General features: G+C 44.1%; 1 protein-coding gene across 8 annotated transcripts in view; it reads right to left on the reverse strand.

Moving 5' to 3' along the window:
- The window catches only part of LOC107998746 (extracellular serine/threonine protein CG31145), a 101,389-nt gene that overhangs the window by 33,036 nt on the left and 45,964 nt on the right, over positions 1-22,389 (reverse strand). For all 8 annotated transcript variants that reach the window (XM_062084612.1, XM_062084616.1, XM_062084615.1 and 5 more), the window contains one exon: positions 18,504-20,602. In XM_062084612.1, the coding sequence (XP_061940596.1) occupies positions 18,504-18,982 (479 nt within the window). In that variant the 5' untranslated portion in view covers positions 18,983-20,602. The remainder of the gene's footprint in view (positions 1-18,503; positions 20,603-22,389) is intronic.

A 22,389-nucleotide genomic window follows, 5' to 3' on the forward strand; every position in this document is an offset into this window, starting at 1 on the left:
ATATTTTATCGGGCAAGGGGAACAGCGTTAAGGTTTTTATTATTTAAAGTGTGGATGGATATGGATGATGACGAGGAGGAGGAAGGTAAAGGCTTAATTCGTTCGTAACGCAAGGTGTCGAGAATGGATTAACACACGGGTTGATTGAATTTTCCTTCCTTCTTTTTTTTCTTTTTTTTTTTTTTTACAGAGGGAATATATATTCCCGATCAATCAAGCATCGTATCGGTTACACAACGCTTATTGACTTTCCGCAAAATTTTGTAATTAACCCCCTCTTTCTCTCGCTTCGTAAAAATTAATTTAACCGGAAAATAGAATTACTCGCTCGACTTTTAGTTTAGTAAATCAACGCGAAACAAGGAAAATTTGATGGGACAAAATTAATAGATTGATTAATTCGATACGAGCGTGGCGCGACAAATGAATTAAAATATAAAATGCATGGTCGATCGATTTTCGCCGTGAAAATATTTCATTCCCTAGAAAGAAAAGTTACTCGAGATTCGGTTCTTTCTACAATTGATAACGAGAAATCTGAATAGTTCGTTTCAGTCGACGAAATTTAACAAATTCCGCCGGCTGATCGATCTAATCTCGATCTTTCTTTTCTCTTTCTTCTTTTTCTTTTATTTAATCCGCGTGAACGCGATGGATTAATATTCCACGAGACGTTTAAAGCGCGATTCAAAAGACTCTCCTCCGCTCGTCCCGTCCACGCCGTTCCAATTCTCGCGATGCACAAAGTGTCGTTGCGGGGGCTAATATACACCGAGGCTCTTTTCAAAAGTTTTCCGCGCTTCTTTCAAGAGGGGTCGTTTCGAGTCAATAGGCCATTCGACTTGAAGATTCGGCCATACGAGCGAGGAGAGAAGAGGATCAAATATTTGACCACCAAAGACTGACCACGGCGAGAGGCGAGTAGATGGCTATCTTTAAAATTCAGTGCTCTCTTCTGTGTAACGGGTGTGCCGTCAAGTTTCTTCTTTTTCTTCTTCTTCTTCTTCTTCTTCCGTGTTTGGCAACGAAATTCGAAACCCGAGGGATAAAGAGGTTTGGAAAGAAGGAAGAAATGAGAGGGAAGTTGGCCGGAGAACTACTCGGGGGGTGGAATCGAACCGATGATTTAATATTCTAAATTAACATTCTCTCACGGTTAGTTATTGTTGAGAATGTGAGAAAAGAAAAGAAGAGAAAAGGAGAGGAAGAAAAAAGATGTTAATTATTACGTAAGGAAACGCTATTATCTGGAGACGAATGTGAGAACAGAGAAGCGAGCTGTGCAATTGCCATTATTATTCCTTCTATCTATCGGGACGATTAATACGATGAGAAAAAATTAAGAGAATTGATTACCCGTATTATAAAATATTTTGACACGGAATAATTGTTTCGCGGAATTGAGACGAGACGGTTGTCTTATACGTCGTGTAAACGTGTACGTATTCGAGGTGTAACGAGTTGATTCTATGTTAATCAGGGTTGATTAACATATCGTGGAAAAATCAGTTCTCACCACACAGAGATCGAGCGCCGTATTTTTCCAATACGGCCGAGTCGAATTTGAATTTTAATGTTTCCAGATACGAATTTTAGAGAGGAGGGAGGGGAAAATAGAGGGAGGGAGGGAATAATTGACTTTGTTTTAGTTGGGAATAAATCGAGCGTCATTGGGAACGGAGGGATAGAACCACGATTCCCGGAATCACCGGATAGTTAAAAGTTCTTTTTGAAAAAGAGCGGGTGATGAAGTCTCGGTGATCAAGGTTTTAAAGTTTCGGTTAGCGTGGACGTGTCAGGGCACACGGTTGATGCGCCAACTTTCACAACCAACTTTCATCCCTCTTACCTCTCCTTTACTTTCGTCTCTGCTCGCAATAACTATCGTCGAAATGACGATCGTGCAAGTTCGCGAAAACGAATCCATCCTGGGAATAACCGAGCATCGCCTTTCTGACCGGCAATAAAAAAATTAATTTCCATCATTTCTCTCCCCTTCGATCACCAATTCCTCGACGATTCATCCCTTGATAAACGGATTTTCTCGGCGATGGAGGAAAATTTAATAGCCGAAGTTTACGAATAAAGTTACTTCCTCAAATTGCTCGCAAATGTAACGCCAAACGGGCGAGGTTGTAATTGAAAAAACGGATCAATTATGATAACTATAAACGTTATTCAACTATTCTAGCAAGTAATTACTTAAACTTTATTCGAAATTTTTAACTTTTTCAACGAGTTAACCTTTTTTCCAACAATCAACAAGAATCATCCACGAACGCTCTACAACTTACGATCAAAAATTCCACTCCTCTTCCTCCTCCAGTCCAATTTCCAAAATCTTCCAAATATACCCTACAATTTCCAAAAATTCCGCTCCTCTTCCTCTTCCACTCCAATTTCCAAAATCTTCCAAATATGCCTTACAATTTCCAAAAATTCCGCTCCCCTTCCTTTTCCACCCCAATTTCCAAAATTTTCCAGACACGTCCAACAATTTCATACGAAAAATTAAAATTACGATATTTGACAAACGCGATAACCGATATTTAGAAACACTTGGATCTTACCGTCGAGGAAGCGAGAGGCTGCGGAAAGTTCATTCACCGGTACAAACAAGAATCGAAGAAACGGGGATCCTATATGCTCGTTAACGGGAGAGAAGAGCGTAAAGCGTAAACCGAAGAAGCGTTATGCGACGAAGCGTGAAAGGAGCGCGTTTAACGAGAGAGGGAGAGGACTCGCCGATTCATTCATGATTCCGACGTCGATCGACATCGTAGCGCTTCACTCTCGTGCCAACTACTCCAATATCCAATCCTTCGATTCCGCCCCGTTTTTTTCTTCCATTTTTCCCAAAGGTGAGTCGATCGAAGATGAAACGGGGTAATTATAATTAATATTCCAGCTGGAAAATCATCCTCCGGGTTTTTGGCGGACAACCTTGCGCGGCGCGTGTTTGCTCGCCTGTTTGCTCGATTGTGAAACGTGTTCGAAGGGGAATCAATATGCGGGACCTGTGTGCGTGTGCACGCGTGTTTGACAAACGAGCGATTTCGCATCACCACCGCTTGTTGGTAATGATTTATTTGCCGATCGGGGGGGAGAGGGTGGAGGAGGCCCAATTTCTCCCCCGAATTTTCGATGAATATAGAAACGTAGCAGCAATTTTCGCGCCAATTTTTTCGAACGTTCTTGAGAATTGTTTTCGGACCATTTTCTATTCGGACAAATTACGATGAACTTTTACCTCTTGATTCGTATTCCATATGCTATAGCTTCTAGTTTATTTGAAAGATTATTACTACATCGATGAGTTTGAACAAAAAAATTTAGTAAACGTTGTATTTTTTGCTGTTTATATGAGAATATTTTGTTCGCGAGTTTTTTTAAGAGGGAAAAGGAAAATGAAGAGAGAAGGAAACAGGGGAGGAGAATTTTCGTGGGCCAGTGTTGATCTTCGACATGTAACGAACCGTTCCAGATCCTTTATTTACGTTGACCTATTTGCCACCGTGGCAACACCATGACGGGAAACTAATTTTCAACTTGGAAATTCCGCGTCCACCCGTTAGCCACAGGCGCCAAATTGAAAATCCATCCACAATCGAAAGTTATAATTTATCCAGTCGCGTTTTAATTACCCCTCTTCTCCAATTTTCCCGAATCTTTCATCGGTGAAGTGGAAAAAAAAAAGAAGAAAGAAACAGGCGAAGATGAAACAAACGTCGCCATTTTTGTCTCGTCGCGATCCCTTTCTTCGTTTTTCGTTATTCAAATTATCGTATGAATTATTGCATTAATCTTATCGAGCTGTTTAACGCTCTTGATAAAAAAGATGAATTTCGCACTCTATTTCTATTTTAGGATAAGGTTCCGACGAAAATCTTATCTTTTCACCTGTTTCCTGAAACTTCTTATCTTCTTATCATCAAAAAATATATGTCACAGCTTGAAATTTTCCATCTCGTCAGATTTTTTATTTTTATTATCGCACAACATCTTTCTCTTATCCTATATCAATATTCAGGTATAAACTGAAACGAGAAGAAACTAAATCGTATCAAATATATCTTTCATAATTAATTTTTACGAAACGAAACGCGTTCTTGCTTCGTTCTATTTAAAATTTTGCCGAAGATCGTATCACGTCGGAAGGATATAAAATTTTAAAAAGAAATCCCAGTATTTTTAAACTCTTTTCGAAAGAAATATAATACAACGTAACAGAATCAAAAGGGGGAAGAGAGAGAGAGAGAGAAAATCGTGATTCTTCGTGTTTATTTGTATACGATCGATTCACCTATTTTTCTTCAAAGTTTGCTCGAAAAGAAAAAGAAGAAGAAGAAATTTCGAGAGATCTTAGAATTTCAAAAGAGATACTTTGACGAACTTATCCAAATCTGTTATTTAATTTTTCAAATCGTAACAAATTCGTTTGATTAAAAATTAATCCGAACAAAGAACGAGACTGGTCTTTTATAAATCGATTTATAAAAAAAGTCAGAGTTCATATTTTTAACAATTTCTTAATTTTAGAAAGAGAGAGAGAGAGAGAGAGAAAGAGAGAAAAAGTGTTTGAAATGGGCTACAATCTTTTTGGACGACACGACGGATATTTTTCAAATTGCCTGGACAAATTTCGTTCAAGCTCGTAAAATTGATCGCCCCCCTCCTTTAACTCGGTCATCAATCATCTCGATCAAAGGATAAGTATACACGGATGCGTAATAAAATTTGCTATCAAACTTTTCTCTCTGCAAAATACACGTAATTCTAGAATTTGGATAAAATTAATCGATAATGCTATACTAAATCGTAGGATTATCGATTAATCGATCCACGAGGCGAAAAGAACAAAGCGCATCTTGTCAAAAAATTGCGCGTTTTCGTCCCCTTTTCGCGCATCTCATCGAAAACTTTCACGAGAGATAATAATCTTCAACCAGCTCGTGATGCAACGTCGAGCATCGCTCAACGCGAACTTTACCAATACGAACTTTCCTCCGCGAAAACAATCCATCCCTTGAAACCTCTGTTCTGGCCACGTATCTCCGACACGTATCCCAAACTCCAGCGCCAAGCATAGAATTTCATTTCCATAGATATTCGATCACGAAAAACGCGTTCCGCAATGCGATAATTTCCTCCGAATTATATTCCAAACAACTTCGAAAAAACAAAACAAAAAAACTCTCCGTTTAATCCTTCAATATAATATAATGTCGTTAAATCGTACGAACCGCGTAACAACTTCGTAACAAATTCATCCGAATTCATTCTCGAGATGACACGCATGTCCCCGTGTTTTCCACTTGCGCGATTCCACTCGTTTTATAAATAATTCACACGATCATCGACATCCATCTTCCATAACCATCCAAGACGAACGAGCCGAGTATTCCCCTCCCCTTCTTCTCACGCACGCACGCGTGCATCTGTGCGTTCCGAGCGGGGGCTATGGTTTAATCCCCGTATGAACCGCGTCCATCGGTACACGGCTCCAAACGCCATTGGAAATGCCTTTCGATGTAGCCAGCGAATATCGCGTGGCGAGGAGAAAACCCGGCCAATTTCAGGAGCCGCTCTAATTGCGGATGTGTTGGCGCACGCGTACGAATAACTAATCAGCGCAAATGTCACCGGTTTGTGTGCACTGGCCCGCGTGTACACACGGTACCCTTGCTGTTTCGCCAAAGCGCCCACGTTGCCACGTATATCGTATATCGCGAATACGCCTGCCACGTGCAACTTAACGTCCAGCGCCTCCCTCCCCTCCACACGTGCAACGAGGACACCGTCGAATCCGTTCGACAGTGCAAACGCCTCGCCTCGCCTCGCCTCGCCTCGTCCTCTTGTCCATCCTGCCGCCGCCATCCTGCTTCCGCTCAAACACCGCTGGCTTATTATCCGTTTATGCCGGTTTAACCATTCGGCCGGATTCGAGATTCGAGGGTGAGGCCGATCTCAGAGACGTGGAATTGGAAATGGGAAATGGGGAGGGAGATGTTTCGATGATTTTCGTTTTCAAGATGGCGTTCGAGATATCGAGGAAGGGAATCGAAGAAAGTTCGATCGATCGATTTTCGATGGATGCAGTGAGAAAGAGAATGGAAATCGAAAATGGCTGCGCGCGATATAAAGAGTGAACGGGAAATTCTTTTTTATTCCTCATTTTTTCTTAGAAAAGTTCGATGTACGCTTTAATAGTCGTATGGTATCAACAACTTGAGAAGACGTGTGTTCGGTGAATTTTTTACAGTTTTAAGTCGAAATGACTTCGCACACGTACGATTGACGTATAAAACTTTAATATTTTGATATCCTATGTATATTTATATATAATGAAAGAAAATTTGTCGAATTGTAAATTCTACATCGTTGTTTTTGTGAGATATTTTGTGAAGCCAAATGCATCGTTGGTTTGTCGCAGCGAAATGTTGTTCGACGTCTTTCACGTCTTTCTTATTTCGTCGAGAGCAAACCTTATAATCCTTCTTAACCTCTGTTAACGTAACGTGCTCGCACATTCACCGTCTGTTATTCTTATTTCCACACCTCTTGCTTCATCTCTATCTTCACCACTTCTTCTTTTCTCTCTATCGTCAATTTCTTTACGAAACAAAAATCGAATTTCGTTATTCGATAACGAAAAATCAGACTCGTCCTCGCTCGAACTAATCGTTCTATGCTGACAAAACTCAAAAACTTTGAAAATAATATTTCTATCGTCATCAAACTCGGACTAAGATGCATTTCGATCCACGTTCCAATTTGAGATAAGAAAATCTAGCTACCATTTGAGCGTAAAGGTGTACAAGTTGTCGACAATTTATGAATCCCTTGGATTCGACGTCCACATATTTCTGATCTTTGTCGTCCGTCGTCTCCTCTCGTCTCCTCTCTACGCTTTGAAAAATACCTTGATCTTGAGCGGGCGTCGAAGAAAGCACAGTCTTCACAGTTTCACTTTTGAACGTATTCGCGTATCCCGACTCGAGGGAATATTTTTTAAACGGAATTCGATTTTGTTTAAATTCATCGAACATCCCTATAATTTCTTGCTAAATTATATAGGAGTTCGTTTATTTAATCGGCAGAAATTTCAGGCAAATCAATCGAGAATTCTAATTAAAAACTTTTCCCGATAATTATTATTCGTGTATTTTAAAGAAGACCGAGACTGGAAACATTGGAATCAATGGAATCGATATTTCACGCATTCGTTACTTCATAAACTGAAGCTGAAAAAAAATTCTCTTCCTCTTGATAGCAAGATCTGTCAAACCTCTTAAAACGCAGTTTTTTTTTTTTTTCTTTCCAGGAACGGTCGACATTTTTTTTCAGGGAAGAGATTTCACCAGGTGAAACCAGATAACCCATCGAGCACGAGTGTTTTAATTACGCGGACGACACGCAAGATTACGTTTTCCATTCCACGTACGTATAAAACGTTTCGCGTGGTGGATATGTTTTCATTTGTGATCAAATTAAACCGCCTCTTTCGCAAATATACCGTTCTCCGTCGATAAATGAGCATAATTTTTGGTAAATTTCCTCCGCGACGAAATATAATAATATCTTCATTGAACGAAAAAAAAAAGATTTGGTTTTTTGATCAAGATATACAATCTTAGAATTCGCAATGTGATCGATTACAATTTTTCGAATCGATTCGAAGTGAATGGAGCGCAGCACGATGCATTTTCCCCTCGAGGGGAAAACTTGTTTGGTAATTTTAAATCGTTGAAATGGAATTACGGAACGGAATCCATAGTATTTAACGCGATTGGATCTCGATTCGAGAGAAATTTGCAAAAGTACGCAAATGCGATCCCTGTTTGAATCGAGCGTTTATTATATAAAATAAATAGCCTGGAGCATGTCCCCCCCCCCCTTTCTATATCGCGAAACGAAGAGAATCTCGAGAATCTCGAGGAACGATGACAAATCGGAAATTTATGTAACGAAGGCAACATCCGCCACGCGACATCCTGTGTCTGCCCTCCTCTATTATACGTGTTTGACCAGCGCGAAACTCTATTGCGCAATCGATTGTTCGACGGACAAACTACATTTTTCTCGTGTCCTCTTTCTCAGAAAAGGGATGAGAAATCGTCGTTCCTTCGAGGAAGGACGAAACGAAATAGGATCCGTTGTTTTATAAATAAACTCAAACACGATTCTTTGGGACTTTAATCCAATTAGCGTTTGAAATAACGGCGATATATTTAAATCCAAAGATTAAACCGTTATTAATGCAATTCGCCAATTTTTCGTCCCACCATTTTTCTTTCATTTCACCATATCCGTATTTTTATTTTTCACACTCTCGCCTAGAAATAATTCGACAAGATTCGATCTCCACCTCGATATACACGAAGGCAACACTTGGAACGATGCTCGAGTTTATATTTAAATTTATTCGTTCAGGGCGAATTATTGCGGAACCGCCGCCGTTTTACTCAACTTTGTATAACGGTAATACGGTAATACGAATTTTGGGAACAAAGGAAACACTTTTCGACCAACGTTTATTTACGAGGAAATGTTTCTTTGTGGGGGGAATCGTAGTTCTTTTTTTGAGAACGGGGGGGGGAAAAATATAGGTAGCGCGAATGAAATTCCCGCGTGCGAGGTTCGACGATAAAACGTCGGGCGAGGGGAAAAACGAGAGGGATGCAGCCGAGTTTTGAATAGCGAAACATTTTCGCAGCATCCGACGAGCTCGAAGCCGCAGAAACGCGATATTGCCTTTTAGCTGACGATAGGTCTTTCTGGAGGACCGGAAAAGTTTATCACTGATACCGAGGCTATTCTATATTTGCTCTTGGAAGCGTTGCGTTTAACGCGCGCCATTCTTCACGCGCCTTTAAACTCGGTTATGGGAATGAACGTAATAAATATACATACACTGATTCTCTCCTCCATACTTTTTTTAACGATTATCCATTTTCTCTCTCTCTCTCTCTCTCCTCTCAAAGAGAAATATTCGATGAAAGAGTCATCACGACGAAACTTTTGTAACGAATTTTCTTTTTTTTTTTTCTAAAATTATCGAAACAAGTACAAGTTATATATGTATATTCAATATTATAATTACAATGGGAATTATATGGGATCTGATGATTGAGTAAAAATTAATTTTCTAAAAGAAAGTGCGGTGGTAATAAAAAGAGAAAAATTTTAAAAAGCATGCCTTTTGTAGATACATCGGATAAAAAAGGAATGCAATTGATTCGTTACAGTTAGATCGAAAAAGATAAAAATCGACTCATTCCGACTTAAAAACGGGATTATTCCGTTCTCCACCTACATTCTTGTACATACATTCGGAGCGAATAAATTGGAAGACCGAGTCTAAAGACACTTGAGAGAAAGGCGACAAATTATTCGGCAAACTCTCTCTCTCTCTCTCTGTATTCCCAGACAGCCCCGCTCAACTATAAACGATTCTCAATCCAGCCATAACACACGTTCCTATTTCCCGCTGCAAATACGCTTCATTCGTCCCGTATAAACGGCAAAAACCGCCGACCAAAAGTCATTCCATACTCGTTTTATTTCACTTTTGATTTTTTCCCCGCTCCCCATTTAAATTTCAAATTTTCGACACGTGGTTGAGAAAGAAAAAAAGAGAGAGAAATTTTACAACTTTGGAAGGATGAATTTTCTTCTTCTCTCGAGTTGTTTGCACGGATGAACGGATCGAATATCGAAACGAAGAATGCCGCGGGAAACAATCGAATTCTCGAGACAATGGTGAGCGGGGAGGGAAAGAAATGTGTGTCACGGTTATTGGGTCGTTTCAGAACGCAGGGATAAAACCACGACAAAGACGACAAAGCTTTCGTTCCATTCCAAGAGGAAGAAGAAGAAGAAGAAGAAGAAGAAGAGAAGAAAAGCAAATAAAGTAGATTCCACGATTCTTCGTTCCATTCTTCCGGGGTATTGTCGATAATACCAGGCACGCTGGATATTGGTAATACAGGTTTCGCTATGCGCGTCAAAATTAGTTAATCGTAAAAGTTGCGTTCCAAGCGTTTTACGATATTGACAGAAATATCTCCAATTCTTAAACACTTTGAAATCTTCCCCCTCCCCTGGAATATCGTGTTTCTACGCCTCTCTAACTTTTGCAAACTTTCATCCTTCCACAAACGCGTGCTCTCTCCATTTAACAGAAATCCTTTTTCGATTCTCGTCATCCAGACGAGCCTTTCCCTCAACCTCCACCTAATCTCCACCGTCGATTACTTCATTCCTTCTTTTATTCCATCGTTTTATAACATTCGTTTCCCGATAAATCCTTGCGCATTCTTACGCATTCTTCTCTCCAACCGCGGACGAGGATTGGTCGAGTTCGAGTTTTCCAAGTGGCGATCGGAATGGACGACGGTGTCGGTGAATCCAGAAAGCGGAAGGAACACGTTCGTGAGCGGCGAGGATTGGAACGATTTTGGAGAAAGCGGGCATCGGTGTGACCACCGCGCTGACCACGGAAATGGACGCAAATCCAAGGCCGGATAATTGGGCAAAGGCCGCTTTGCCGAGGAGAGAATCAAATCGAATTCGTATCCGAAGAGTTCGCCCTGTTTTCGTTTTTCGAGTGTCATCCGGTTAAAAATTTATTTAAACATTCGCAGAGCACTCGTTTCATTGGAGACAACTGGGCCGACCCTTCGAAACGAAACGATGAATCGGTTTCCCTTTTCCAAATCTTCCATCGTCCGTTTTCCGTTCGTTCGAATTTGATCATCTGAATTCTTGGATCGCGGGACAAATTCGATTTCAAGTGAGAATTTATAGACAAAGCACGAAAGGTGAGAAGGGGAAGAGCAAGAGTTGTCCGAGCAGCGAAAGAGAAAAAACGGGAAATCGATCGATCGGTTTTGCCACGGATTAATTACGATGCAAATTGATTCCCCGCTACTTTTTCCCCCCAAATTGATTTCCCCTTAATTAAACCCCCTCCAATTAGGATTATCTCTTCGTTAGCAAGCGCTACGCATCGAGATATGTCTCTCTCTTTCCCTCTCGAAAATCCTCTTCTCTGGACGAAGAGAAAAAAAGGAGGAAGAGAAGGAGGAAGGGAAATAAAGAAGAAGAAGAAGGAGTAGAATAGATGAATGGAAAGCGGAGAGATGCAGGTTTCCGCACGAGGGCTGGTCGAATAATCGATTCGAGGCGGAGAGGATCGATTCGATGGCTTTTCCCATCCGTGACCGGATGTGACCGGTGGAAGGAGGCAAGGGAAGCGAGGGACAGAGGGAAAGGCTCGTTTCGGGAAGAATAAGAGGGAAAGGGAAAGCGGAGGAGAGCAGGGGGATTCGGTGTTCCGCTCTGGAAAACAGAGATGCATTGCTCCCGAGGGAGAGCCATTTTCTCGCCTCGACCCCGCTTGTTTACCTCGCCTCATTTATAATTTCCATCGCGCGCCCGCTCCCCCCCTTGTTTACGATTGTCCCGACCAATTCGCGTTTCCAAACTCCCCCCTCCTTTCGAAATTTCGAGCCTCAACTTGATCCTTTCCTTGAGGATTCTGATCCCCGAAGAAACGATGGATAAACTCGCCCCTCGCGCGCGATGATATAGTGGAGGAGAATTTCGAATTTCTCGAGAGGAATTCCCTCCTTTTTCATAAAACCTCTCTCCGTGTTAATTGAACGATTACGGAGGGAAGGGGTTAAAAGGAGAGGTTGAAAGGGCGATGGTACTCAAAGGAGGAAAAGATAGTCGGAAAGGATATGGCGGAAATGAAAGAGGGCGGGCGGCTAATATCGGACGGACGGATGGATCGATCGTTCCAAGGATCTCCCCGTTTCTCTTATTCACCCAAGTTGGCCGTGGTGCACGGACGAGTGGAGAGTGTGGCGTGAAAATCAGCGAACAAGCGAGATCCGGTCCGGAAGTGTAGGACGCGAGGAATGGATCCGTTCCAGTTTCGAGAATGGTTCGCGATTTTAGCCGTGACAAAGCGGGCAAATCCGTTCGTTAGCAGGGGCAATTACGTTAGGAGGGGGAGGGGGAGAGGGGAGAGAAACGACCTAAGCGACAACCGACGGGGAGAAACGTCTTCGAGCAACGAAGAAGCCCGCATATCTCTCTGGCTTGCGGATGCTTGCTGCTCCCCAACTTCGACCCGGATCACTCTGTTTTCCACCCGTCCAAGATCGACTCCACTTTTCGCTGCCCCACTTTCCAATAGGAGGATATTGGACGGAGGGTTGATTAAACGTTTCGAATCGCGATTCGAAAATCACGTAACAAGATCATTCGTTCGGGCGAATGAAACGGGACGATAATTCTTAATCGCTTCGCGTAAACGATTCTTCGATTTTTCGACTCGTCTCCGATTTCAACAATCGCCATCAATCTACCATCACACTTTCGCATCGCACTTAATCGCGTTTCGACTAATCAAAATTGAATAACCACCGGTTAATTCGGCACGAGTAACTCGATTTCATTATTTAACTCTCGTTTTATCATTTCAAATTTTCAGAAAGAGATCTGCCATTGATCGAGAACGATCCCATCGAACTCGTCCCGCAATATTTCTATATATACATATATATATATCCGTTTCGAACGCTGGTCCGGCGACCAAAAAGGGGGGACGGGAGGGGCCGTGTTCGAAAAATCAATCTCTCAAAAAACGAACGAGGATGGGATCGCGGTGGTCGGTCTAATATCTCGCGGCCGGTTACAGAGTACACCGACGAAAACCAGGTGTTGGGGGAGACGGGTTTCCCGCGAGTCCCCCGACGACAAGTGTTCCAATCTCTCCAACGTTTGTTTCGATTCTCGGCGGGGTAACCGCGCTGAAAATCACGATTTTCCCCCGTTCGATTAATTTTCAACCCTCTTTCAACCCGTCGACGTTTTTTCCGTCCCGATTCCACCGAGGAAATATCCCTCGTGCGTTTCTTCTTTCGTGGAAAATACAGGTACACGGAGGTTAGAGGAGGAGGAGGAGGAGGAAAAATCCATTAGCAGATTGTTGGCCGTTGACAGGTTAAACGATTAATTAGTTGGAATTTCCAGCGAGAGTTACTTTAGGTAGCAATCTTATTTAGAATGCCAGAACGAGGTATTATTGGTAGAGGTATTATTAACGGTTAAAATTTTGCCCCTTTGAATCGGATGTTGCAACGATTTTACCCCTCTTTCTCTAGATAAGAGAGAAACGTGTATAGATGCGAGGAGTATTTTTTTAGTATCGCTGTTTCTAAAGAAAGACTGGCAACCGCATTAATGAAATTAACAACGATCTTCCTGGGCGAGTCGCATCCGATCATTTCGTGACTCACGAAATCAGATTTCCGATTAAATATTCGTGGATAATTTAAGAATTTTGGACAAATAATCGGACACAAATTTAGAAATAGAAATTGTATTGCTCGGCGAGAAGAGATATAAAAATTTCAAAGTTTCCAATCTAAATTCGAAACTCTTGAAACAAAGCGGCCCGGTGAAATTTTCTCGTTTACTCACTGTTTCGTGTCGACTTTGGAACGGTTGAAATTTCGAATTTTGATTCGAGTCTCGCAATTTCGAATCGAAGGAAAATATACGCCAAAGTTTTCCTCGCTACGTTGCCACCATATCCCGACCCTTTTCGTGCCGGTTCTACGAGTAAACAGAGACCGTTCGATATTTTCATCTCTTTTCCGGGTGTCCGTCTAAAAATCCCCCTCGATTTCCTCGCCGTCCTTTCTTCCTTCCATCCCCCTCCATCGCGTCCACGATTCTTCTGGGAAACGAACGATACGTGGCAGAAAGTGAGTTTCGAAAGCAGTAAATTTCCGGGTGTAACCGTCAACTCGGTGTAAATAACGCGAGGGTTTTCGGCCACGCGGATCGATTCGAGATCCACGTTACGCCGTATCGAACGCCGTATTCAACCGGTATTTCCGGATATTCCATCCAAGTCGTCTATATCTGATCACGCTTGCCCGATCTATGCACGTTTTATTTAAAATACCGTTACGTTTTGCGAACAAATGACTCAGAAGAAGTGACTCGAGAATCTTTTATCTCCAACGTTGAGTCAGTTTCGTAGTCACGCGAGCAAAATTAAACTTATCGCGCGGAATGATGCGGTTATTCCAACGATCGTGATATTTGAAAAATAGAAATCGAATCGTATCCCTTTTGACCTTCTTCTTTTTTTTTTTTTTAAATTGAACAACAACCTAATTTTTCTCCACCCGTTGTCGCAACGCAATTTTATCTGATTCTGACACGAACCCTGTTGGGAGCAACGTTATAAATAATATTTCACGTTCCATTTACTAATTAAACCCACCCTTTTCTTCTTTTCAATTTACCGCACTTGAAATAAAATTCCTCCCCTTAAGTATTTTGCAATAATCGAACGCCACTCCTATCCTCATTAATTACCCCTCCTCCTCCCCAAGACAAGAGAATCGTCTTCCCGAAAGAGCGGAAACGATAACGAGGACACGGAAGGAGCGGTAATTGCACGCCATCCACGTACCATCCGCGAATGGAGCCGCGCAAACATCTGTCATGTACCGTAGAACGCGCCACGGGAATAACAAACGCTCTCTCTCTCTCTCTTATACGAGCAGAAATTCGTTCGATGACATGGTCGTCGATTAGCCCGATCGATCGATCGATCGATTCTCCGCGTTCACAAACCGTGGCGCAAAAGCAATTCTTACGCGCCAACACAAGCGCGCGCGATTATTATCGATGCGTTTATACACACGTGCGCGTATAATGGAGCGATCGTGCGTACACGATTGCGCGGGCGGGTGAACACGCGTAATGGCGCGTTATTGTTGCGCGTTATTGTTCTGATCGACGGAATTTTCGAGGCGGGGGCGAAGATTCGCGGTAACTCGAGGAGCGTGCCGCCAAGGAGAGGAGTCGAGGCGGAGGGAGGGCGAAGATGACAAAGATGGGGAAGGCAAACGGGGAAAGCGGATGTTTGCTCGGAAATAATTCATCGTCCGTAACTCGGTCGAGTAGCCAGACGTGAATTCAGGTGACAGGAAGTAACCTCCTGTATGCCCCTCCTCCTACTCCATTTTCTGGTGATTCACGTCGGTGATAATTTTGCCCGGAATGGTGTGTGTCTCTCTCTCTCTCTTGCTCTCTCCTCCTAGTGGAATTTTAAAAAACAGTAGAAAATTAGTCGATAATGAGAGTCGAAGGAGGATTTACGAGGAGACGTGAAATTATTCGAGGCTCGTATTTCATCTGACGAAAAGTAATCTATTAGAAAGTAAAAAGAAGGAATCTAAGAGTGTTTCGTTTCGTTCCAAAACCAGTTATTACCACCCGTCCAACACCTCCTTTCGAATCGATCCGATCTCGATCTGGTATCCGCTGTTCTCGAAACAGCGTCGAGGAGAGATTTTGCAACGTGGCTTAGGTGGCGGTAGGTATTCCGTGCGCGGCAACACCTGTCACAGGAAAACAGGTGAAACTCGTGTTCGCCCTTCGATCGAAATAAGCACCGCGGAAGGACCGAAACTTGCCCTTATTCGAGGAGTTTCGAGAGGAAGGGATTCCTCCCCCTGCTCCTCATCCTCTTTGAATAAGTATCGTCTCGTGTTTGTCGAGCGTATATCCATTGCTCGAGCTTGTATCAAGCTTGTGTGTGCACGCATACACGTAGCTTACAGTTATCGAGAACCCGTACCGAGACATTAGGGCATTGTCGACGCGGAACAATGCTTTATTCCCTAGACTCTAGGGGTCACTAGAGTTGGCTGCTGGTTTAGGTAGGTAGATAGGTAGGTAGGCGAGGACGTGGAAGCTCGCATCGTGGAAATGGCGTTCCTTGTTTCCAGATGCACGGTAATACACAACAACAAGGCACAAAGAGCATGTACGGGTACTACTTTTCTTTCCAGATCGATTCCAGACCGGGGGAAACGCAATGAAAAATGCAGTCTTAGCGATGCAGTGTGGCGATGCACCCTTCTCGCCGGTCGCTGCTTCGTTTCTTTTCTTTCTTTCATAGGGATACAGCAAATAGGGATACAGTTTCTTTCTTTCTTTTTTTACAGTTTATTTCATTTCGAAGTTTCTATTTTTTTTATCGATTATTTTTATCGAAAAGATTTTCTTATTCATTTTCTTCGTTCGAGTATCTTCCCGTTCCGGAGAACATGTTGCGCCAACGATTTCGAAAAGCGTAGAATTTTATATGGAATTTTATATGGAATGGATTTCCATCCGAGTCTGGTAACAAACGAAAAACCATGGAATTGAATTTGCGGCCAATGAGGAAAATCTGGAAGAGTTCCAACTACTATGCGCTATGTATGAAAATTGGGGAGGGGAGGAGAAGGAGGAAACGATCGGCCATTTGGCAAATTAGCGAGCGAAAACGAATCGTCGATTGGCTACGCGTTGCATTGTTCGTGACAATTAGTCGCTCTTCTCGCCGGAGGGGACAAATTAGGCTCCGATGAAAAGGAACATCGAGAGGGAGGAAACGAAGGGAAAGAGGAGAAAGGAAAAAAAGAAGAAGAAGAACAAAAGAGAAAATTCACGCGCTCGATCTGAGAACGGAGAGAGGGGGGGAAAAAAGGGAAAAAGAGCAACGTTTTCCCAATTAATTATCGATCAATTTCATTTTAATCGACTTAAGAAATTCCATTGAACTATTTATATATTACTTTCTACGTTACACGATTATAATAATTACAATAACTATTTCGGATAATTTTAAACGAGCGAAAAATCGAGAAGAATTTTCACGACCGGCTCGCGTCCAACGGATTTTCGAGTTTTCGATTTTCGAAAAAAACTTGTCAATGAGACGCATTCCAGCACGCGTACGTGATAGACGCAGAGAATCGTGAATCACGCGGATTCCTTCTATCATCGGTATAATTACGTTTGCCGTTGGACAACCTGCTTGCACGGGGGGACGACACGTGGCCTCGATGTATCGATGCACACGCTCGCGTAGCGTGTAAGTGGATTCTAACGCGATACAGCAACGTGACCGACTATTTGCTTGTCGGACAATAAAATCGCTTAACCGGAATAGATTAGCGTTCGAAGAGGTCGACGGAAACGATTCAGCCTCGAGATTGAATCATTTTTATTTTTTTCTTTCTTTCCTCCTTCACCCCCTCGCGTTAAAAATTCTAATTCACAACCTCTGAAAGAAATTCCAAATTTATTCTTTTCCCTGTACCTCTAATTGGAATTAAAATCGATCGACGAGACGTACGAGTTCGAGTTTTTCTTCCTTTTTCTTTTTCTTTTTTTTTTTGCTCGCAGAAAAACACGCGAAACACGAGGGCCCGAATTGCGTAACCGGCCTCTCCCATCCTCGTCCATCAATTTCGTTCTGCGCGTTATTTCGCCGAGTAACGAGAACGAGACTGGAGGTCGAAGAGGGAACAACACGAACCAGATATCACCAGTCGCGCCTCTTATCAGTCTATTACGACAGTAATAACACTCTTAATTTCATCGACTCGCGGATCGATGCCTGCGCTACACCACACATCATCATCATCATCATCATCATCCTCGTCGCCATTATCATCACCATCCATCAAACGCGACGCGTTTGGATAATGATGGAACAAACGTGGGATTTGGAAAGAAAAAAAAAAAAAAAAGAAAAAGGAAAAAGCAATTTTCAAAATCGATGGAACGTTTCTTCCGTGGAAAATCTCTAGTTGCAAGTTGGATCGAGATTTTTTTTTTTCCCCCCGCTTCGTTTCGAGCGATTCGACTAATTGCTTTTCTTTCTCGGTACTTTCCGCCCGGTTGGACGGGGAGATACGGGAGAACTACACGAGTTTCTGTTTGAAAATCGGTTTAGGAGATTTCGATGGAGGGCGAACACCGTGCGAGATTTAAACTTGCCACTTTCCACGCTGTTTCTCGGTTAATTAGATGTCACCGCTCGTTCTCGTTCCCTCGAAATTTCTCTCTTATCTTCGATTTTGTTGTTGTTGTTATTATTATTATTATTATTATTATCATCGTCGTATATAATGACGAACGACGTGGATTTGGTTGGATGGAGAAGCGAAAAAAAAAACGGAAGGAAAGGAAGAAATCGTTCGTGGTGTAAATAAAAAGAATAAGCTCGATAAAGTGGCGGTTCCGATAACGGAATCGCATGCGAGTACGCGCTACTGCATGCGATTCTATTTTCATCGGCGATCCGGGGATTGCGCCGATTAAGAAAACGTTTCGATCGTATTTCGTGTATTTTCGATTTACTCGGTCGATGATTGACGAGAATCGATAACCCTTCGATTCGTTTCGCCCTCCTCCAAGTGTACGCGACGACGCGCGATCGATAAAACGAGCGAGCCAATTGGCCAAGATAATCAGGGAAACGGTATGCATAGTCCAACTCGATAATTACTCGTGTGCGAATTCCGTGCGTTCTGCTCCAATTTATATTTGTCCATAATTATTCAACACCGACGATTATCGGTTACCAAACTCGCTCGTGGATAAATATACACGCATATATATATACTCACTTTGGGCCGATCTTCTTCAACTCTCCGAGCGTGGGATTGTCCGAGCGATCCTCCCCGCTGATCCTAGCCACACCCTCGTACACGCTAACGCCGTAACCCTTCACCACGAGGTCCGCTAAATCTGGAAAACTGTCGTGCACCTCGGTTTTCTCGGTCCTCGAGTCCCTCCTCCCCCCCTCGTTACCACCGCCCTCCCTCCCGCCATTGGTCTGGGTCGTGGCGGACGTGTCGCCGCTCGTTTGCTCCCTGCTGGCGTTCAATCTTTGCAAAAACTTGCGTCGAAAGTTGTTGTAAATGGTGTCCGTGTTCGGGTCGTCCCCGACGCGGACGCGGCCGTGGCTCGGTACCAAATGGTGGCCGCTGTATCCAAGATCCATCTGGAGATCCATCACCAACAGTACGGTGAACAGTATCGCGAACGCGCTCAAACCGAGCATCAGTTTGTCGCGGATCCTGATCATTCTCACCGCCAACTTCATCTTCCGATCTTCCTTCCACTCTTCTTCGCCCGACTCGCCCACCCTCCTCCTCGCCCCCCTCTTATTATCTCTCCCCTCGTTCGACGACGCGCCACCACCACCACCACCACCACCACCACCACCGCCGCCCCCCTTCAACCGAGCATCCTCGTTTTTCACAACGCGGATCGTCACGAGATCCGTGCCACCGACCACCACACGCGCATCGTCCCCCGTCGCGGGATCTATCCTCCCCGGGATGGAAGGGCACAGCACGACGCGCGAGCGGACAGGAGATCGCGAGGCGCTCGCTGCAACGATCGACGAGTCCCCTTCGTCGTCCACCGGGCCGTCGTCGCCGACTGCTACCTCGCTTCCTCGCCGCGGACCGTTCTCTTCACTTCCTCGCGTCTCCTCCTCGTCCTCGTCGTCGTCGTCCTCCTCCTCGTCCCCACCGTTCTCCGCCGAATTCGCAACTTTGCATTTTACCAGCCACGCGGCCGCCGCCGACAGCCGCGCGTCCACCTCGCCGCCGCCTCGTATCCGCGACTTCCTTGCCTCCGCTTTATCGTCCGACCCGTTCCACCGCTCGTTATCGCGCCTCGACTCCAGCCCCCGACACCCCCGATCGCCGACCTGCCAGTCGTCGGGCGGCGGCGAGCGTTTCGCCTTCGAGCTCCTCCGCTCCGCCGACCCCGCGGACGCGTTTCGACGCCAGACGATGGCCGAACGGCCGACCTGCGACTCTCCACGGACGCTCGACGGCCCGACCCGCCGCGCCAAACTCTCCTCGCTCCGCGACCTTCCCCGTCCAGGGCCGGAAGATCGTCGCTCCACCAACCTCCGATTGTCCTCGGCCCGGATCAGATCCTCCACGTCCTCCGCCGAGACGCTCCTCGACGAGTCCTCGCTCTTCCTCCTGATGCCCACGAAATCGTTCGGGGGGACGCGTCCGCCCCCGATCTCCCTCGGTCTCTTCGAGTCGGTGCTCGCCTCGCGCAGCGCGGGACGGACGGGTGGCAGAGGGCGATCGCTCGAAACTCGGCCGATCTCCCTCCTCGACTTTTTCCTCCTCAGAGGCGGCGTCGGCCTCTCCTCGTCGACGCTCGACGACAACAATTTCCTCCGCAGCACGGGCAGAGGACTCCTCTGAATATTCCTCGCCAATCTCTCGCACCCCTCCGCGATATTGTCCCTCGAGCTTTTCACCAATCTTCTCAAAAAGGAATCGCTCCTCCGCGACTTAACCCCGCCCCCCTCCTCGATCACCAACTCGGGTCCAGGCCTCCTCGAGACCCTGAATCGCCGATCTTCGCCGCCTCGTCTCGTCGAGGAACCGACGCCTCCCCGCGACCTCCACCCTTCGCTATCTTCCAATGTCTGGCGGTTTGAACGCGTCGTCTCCTCCGTGGAACCGCTTCCGTGACATCTCCTCTCGTCCAGAGTTCCCCCTCGAGCGCGAGACGCGAGGGCAAGCTTGGAATTTCGCGCGGGGAATAGACTCGATCAACGTCCGCCAAGTGTAACGAGCTCGCCGTTCGATTTTTATCCTCGATCAAGATCCTCTCCGATCTTGCGTCTGGAAGCCGAGAAGAGTCTGGACGCGCCTTCGTCAGCCCTTCGATTGCACGGCGCCGCGCTCTGGAAAATAAACGAACAGGACGAGTTAGAGACGGGAATTGAAGAAGGCGTTTAAAATTTTGGCTCTCGAACTGGTTTGTTAGATACGAGTCACGGAGACTTATATCGATCCTTTTGTCGATCGAATTCCTTCTAACGTAAAATGATTTTAAATATATATTTCGTATGGGGGATAAAATGGAGAGATACTACTTATTCGCGAATCTACTGCGTTCTTATTAATTACGAGATATAGTATCGCAGAATGCGAAGTAAAAATTCAAGATTTATATCGATCCTTCTCTCGATCGAATCCTTTCTACGAGCTAACGTAAAATCATTTTATAGATTTCGTATGTGATAAAAATGGAAAGATACAGGGACTATTTATTTGCGAATCTATTCTGTGCTCTTATTAGTTCGAGATAGTACGAGATATAGTATATATATATCACAGAGCGCAAAGTAAAAATTCGAGAGTTATATCGATCCTTCTCGCTCGATCGAATTCCTTCTAACGTAAAATGATTTTAAATATATATTTCGTATGTGATAAAAATGGAGAGATACTACTTATTCGCGAATCTACTGCGTTCTTATTAATTACGAGATATAGTATCGCAGAATGCGAAGTAAAAATTCAAGATTTATATCGATCCTTCTCTCGATCGAATCCTTTCTACGAGCTAACGTAAAATCATTTTATAGATTTCGTATGTGATAAAAATGGAAAGATACTACTTATTCGCGAATCTACTGCGTTCTTATTAATTACGAGATATAGTATATATATATCACAGAGCGCAAAGTAAAAATTCGAGAGTTATATCGATCCTTCTCGCTCGATCGTTTCGTATACATTATCGATACTGCGCTCTTACTATAATCGGAGATCCAATGCAAATCACACAGCCAACGACTCGAGATCGTTCGATGAATTTCCTGCAACTGAAATGATTTTGCGCACAAATCAATCTTACTTAGCGCAAACAGCTTCAGCTTTTATTGGCGATGTTTTAAATCAAACGGTTCACTCTCTCGAGCGAAATAAAGAGTCAATAAAGAGTCAATAAAATACATTCGCTATATCGTATTAATTCTCGTAACCGCCTCCATATAAATATAAATAGAAAATATTTCTTCGTACCATCATCTTGGAAACGAGGTGATCTGAACAATTATATACCTCGAAGCCGTAAATATAATAAGAGAACGAAATGAGAGAGAAATCTATTCTTCGGTGTGGCAACGAACAAGGAAAAATCGAATCGTCCATCGCGGTAAAAAGCACCGCCCTCCGCTCCAGGAGGAAGCATCAACCCTTCCATTCGTATCGATCTAAAAATAAATCACCGTTTCATGCTATAATAATAATAATAATAATAATAATAAAGCTGGCTGCATGCTTTTTATCGAATTCCCTATGCGATGGCTATGCACACACATATCCAAGGATGCCAAGGATGCAAGGTGGGTCAAGGTGGTTGCTTTAAGGTGTCGTGGCGGGTCGAAAGAGGAGAGATATCAACTGTGAAATAGAGTGACGGTAATGGCGTGCTTCGTGTTGCGAGAGTGGCCATTACAGTTATCGCGAAAGTCGCGTCATAAAGGCGATGCGGTGGGGGTGGCACGCAAGATGAGAAAAAGAGCGAGAGAGAGAGAGAGAGGATCGTAAAGGTTGGCCCCTTACGCGAACAAGACCGCATAATTTAATATCTCGCCCCGACCTGCATTAACTTGGAATATTCGCGCCGCAGAATCGGTTAACAGGAATTGCGCGAAACTGGCCCCGATTTCTTGATCCTTTA

Source organism: Apis cerana, linkage group LG14 (genome assembly GCF_029169275.1).
Source record: "Apis cerana isolate GH-2021 linkage group LG14, AcerK_1.0, whole genome shotgun sequence".
NCBI lineage: Eukaryota > Metazoa > Arthropoda > Insecta > Hymenoptera > Apidae > Apis > Apis cerana.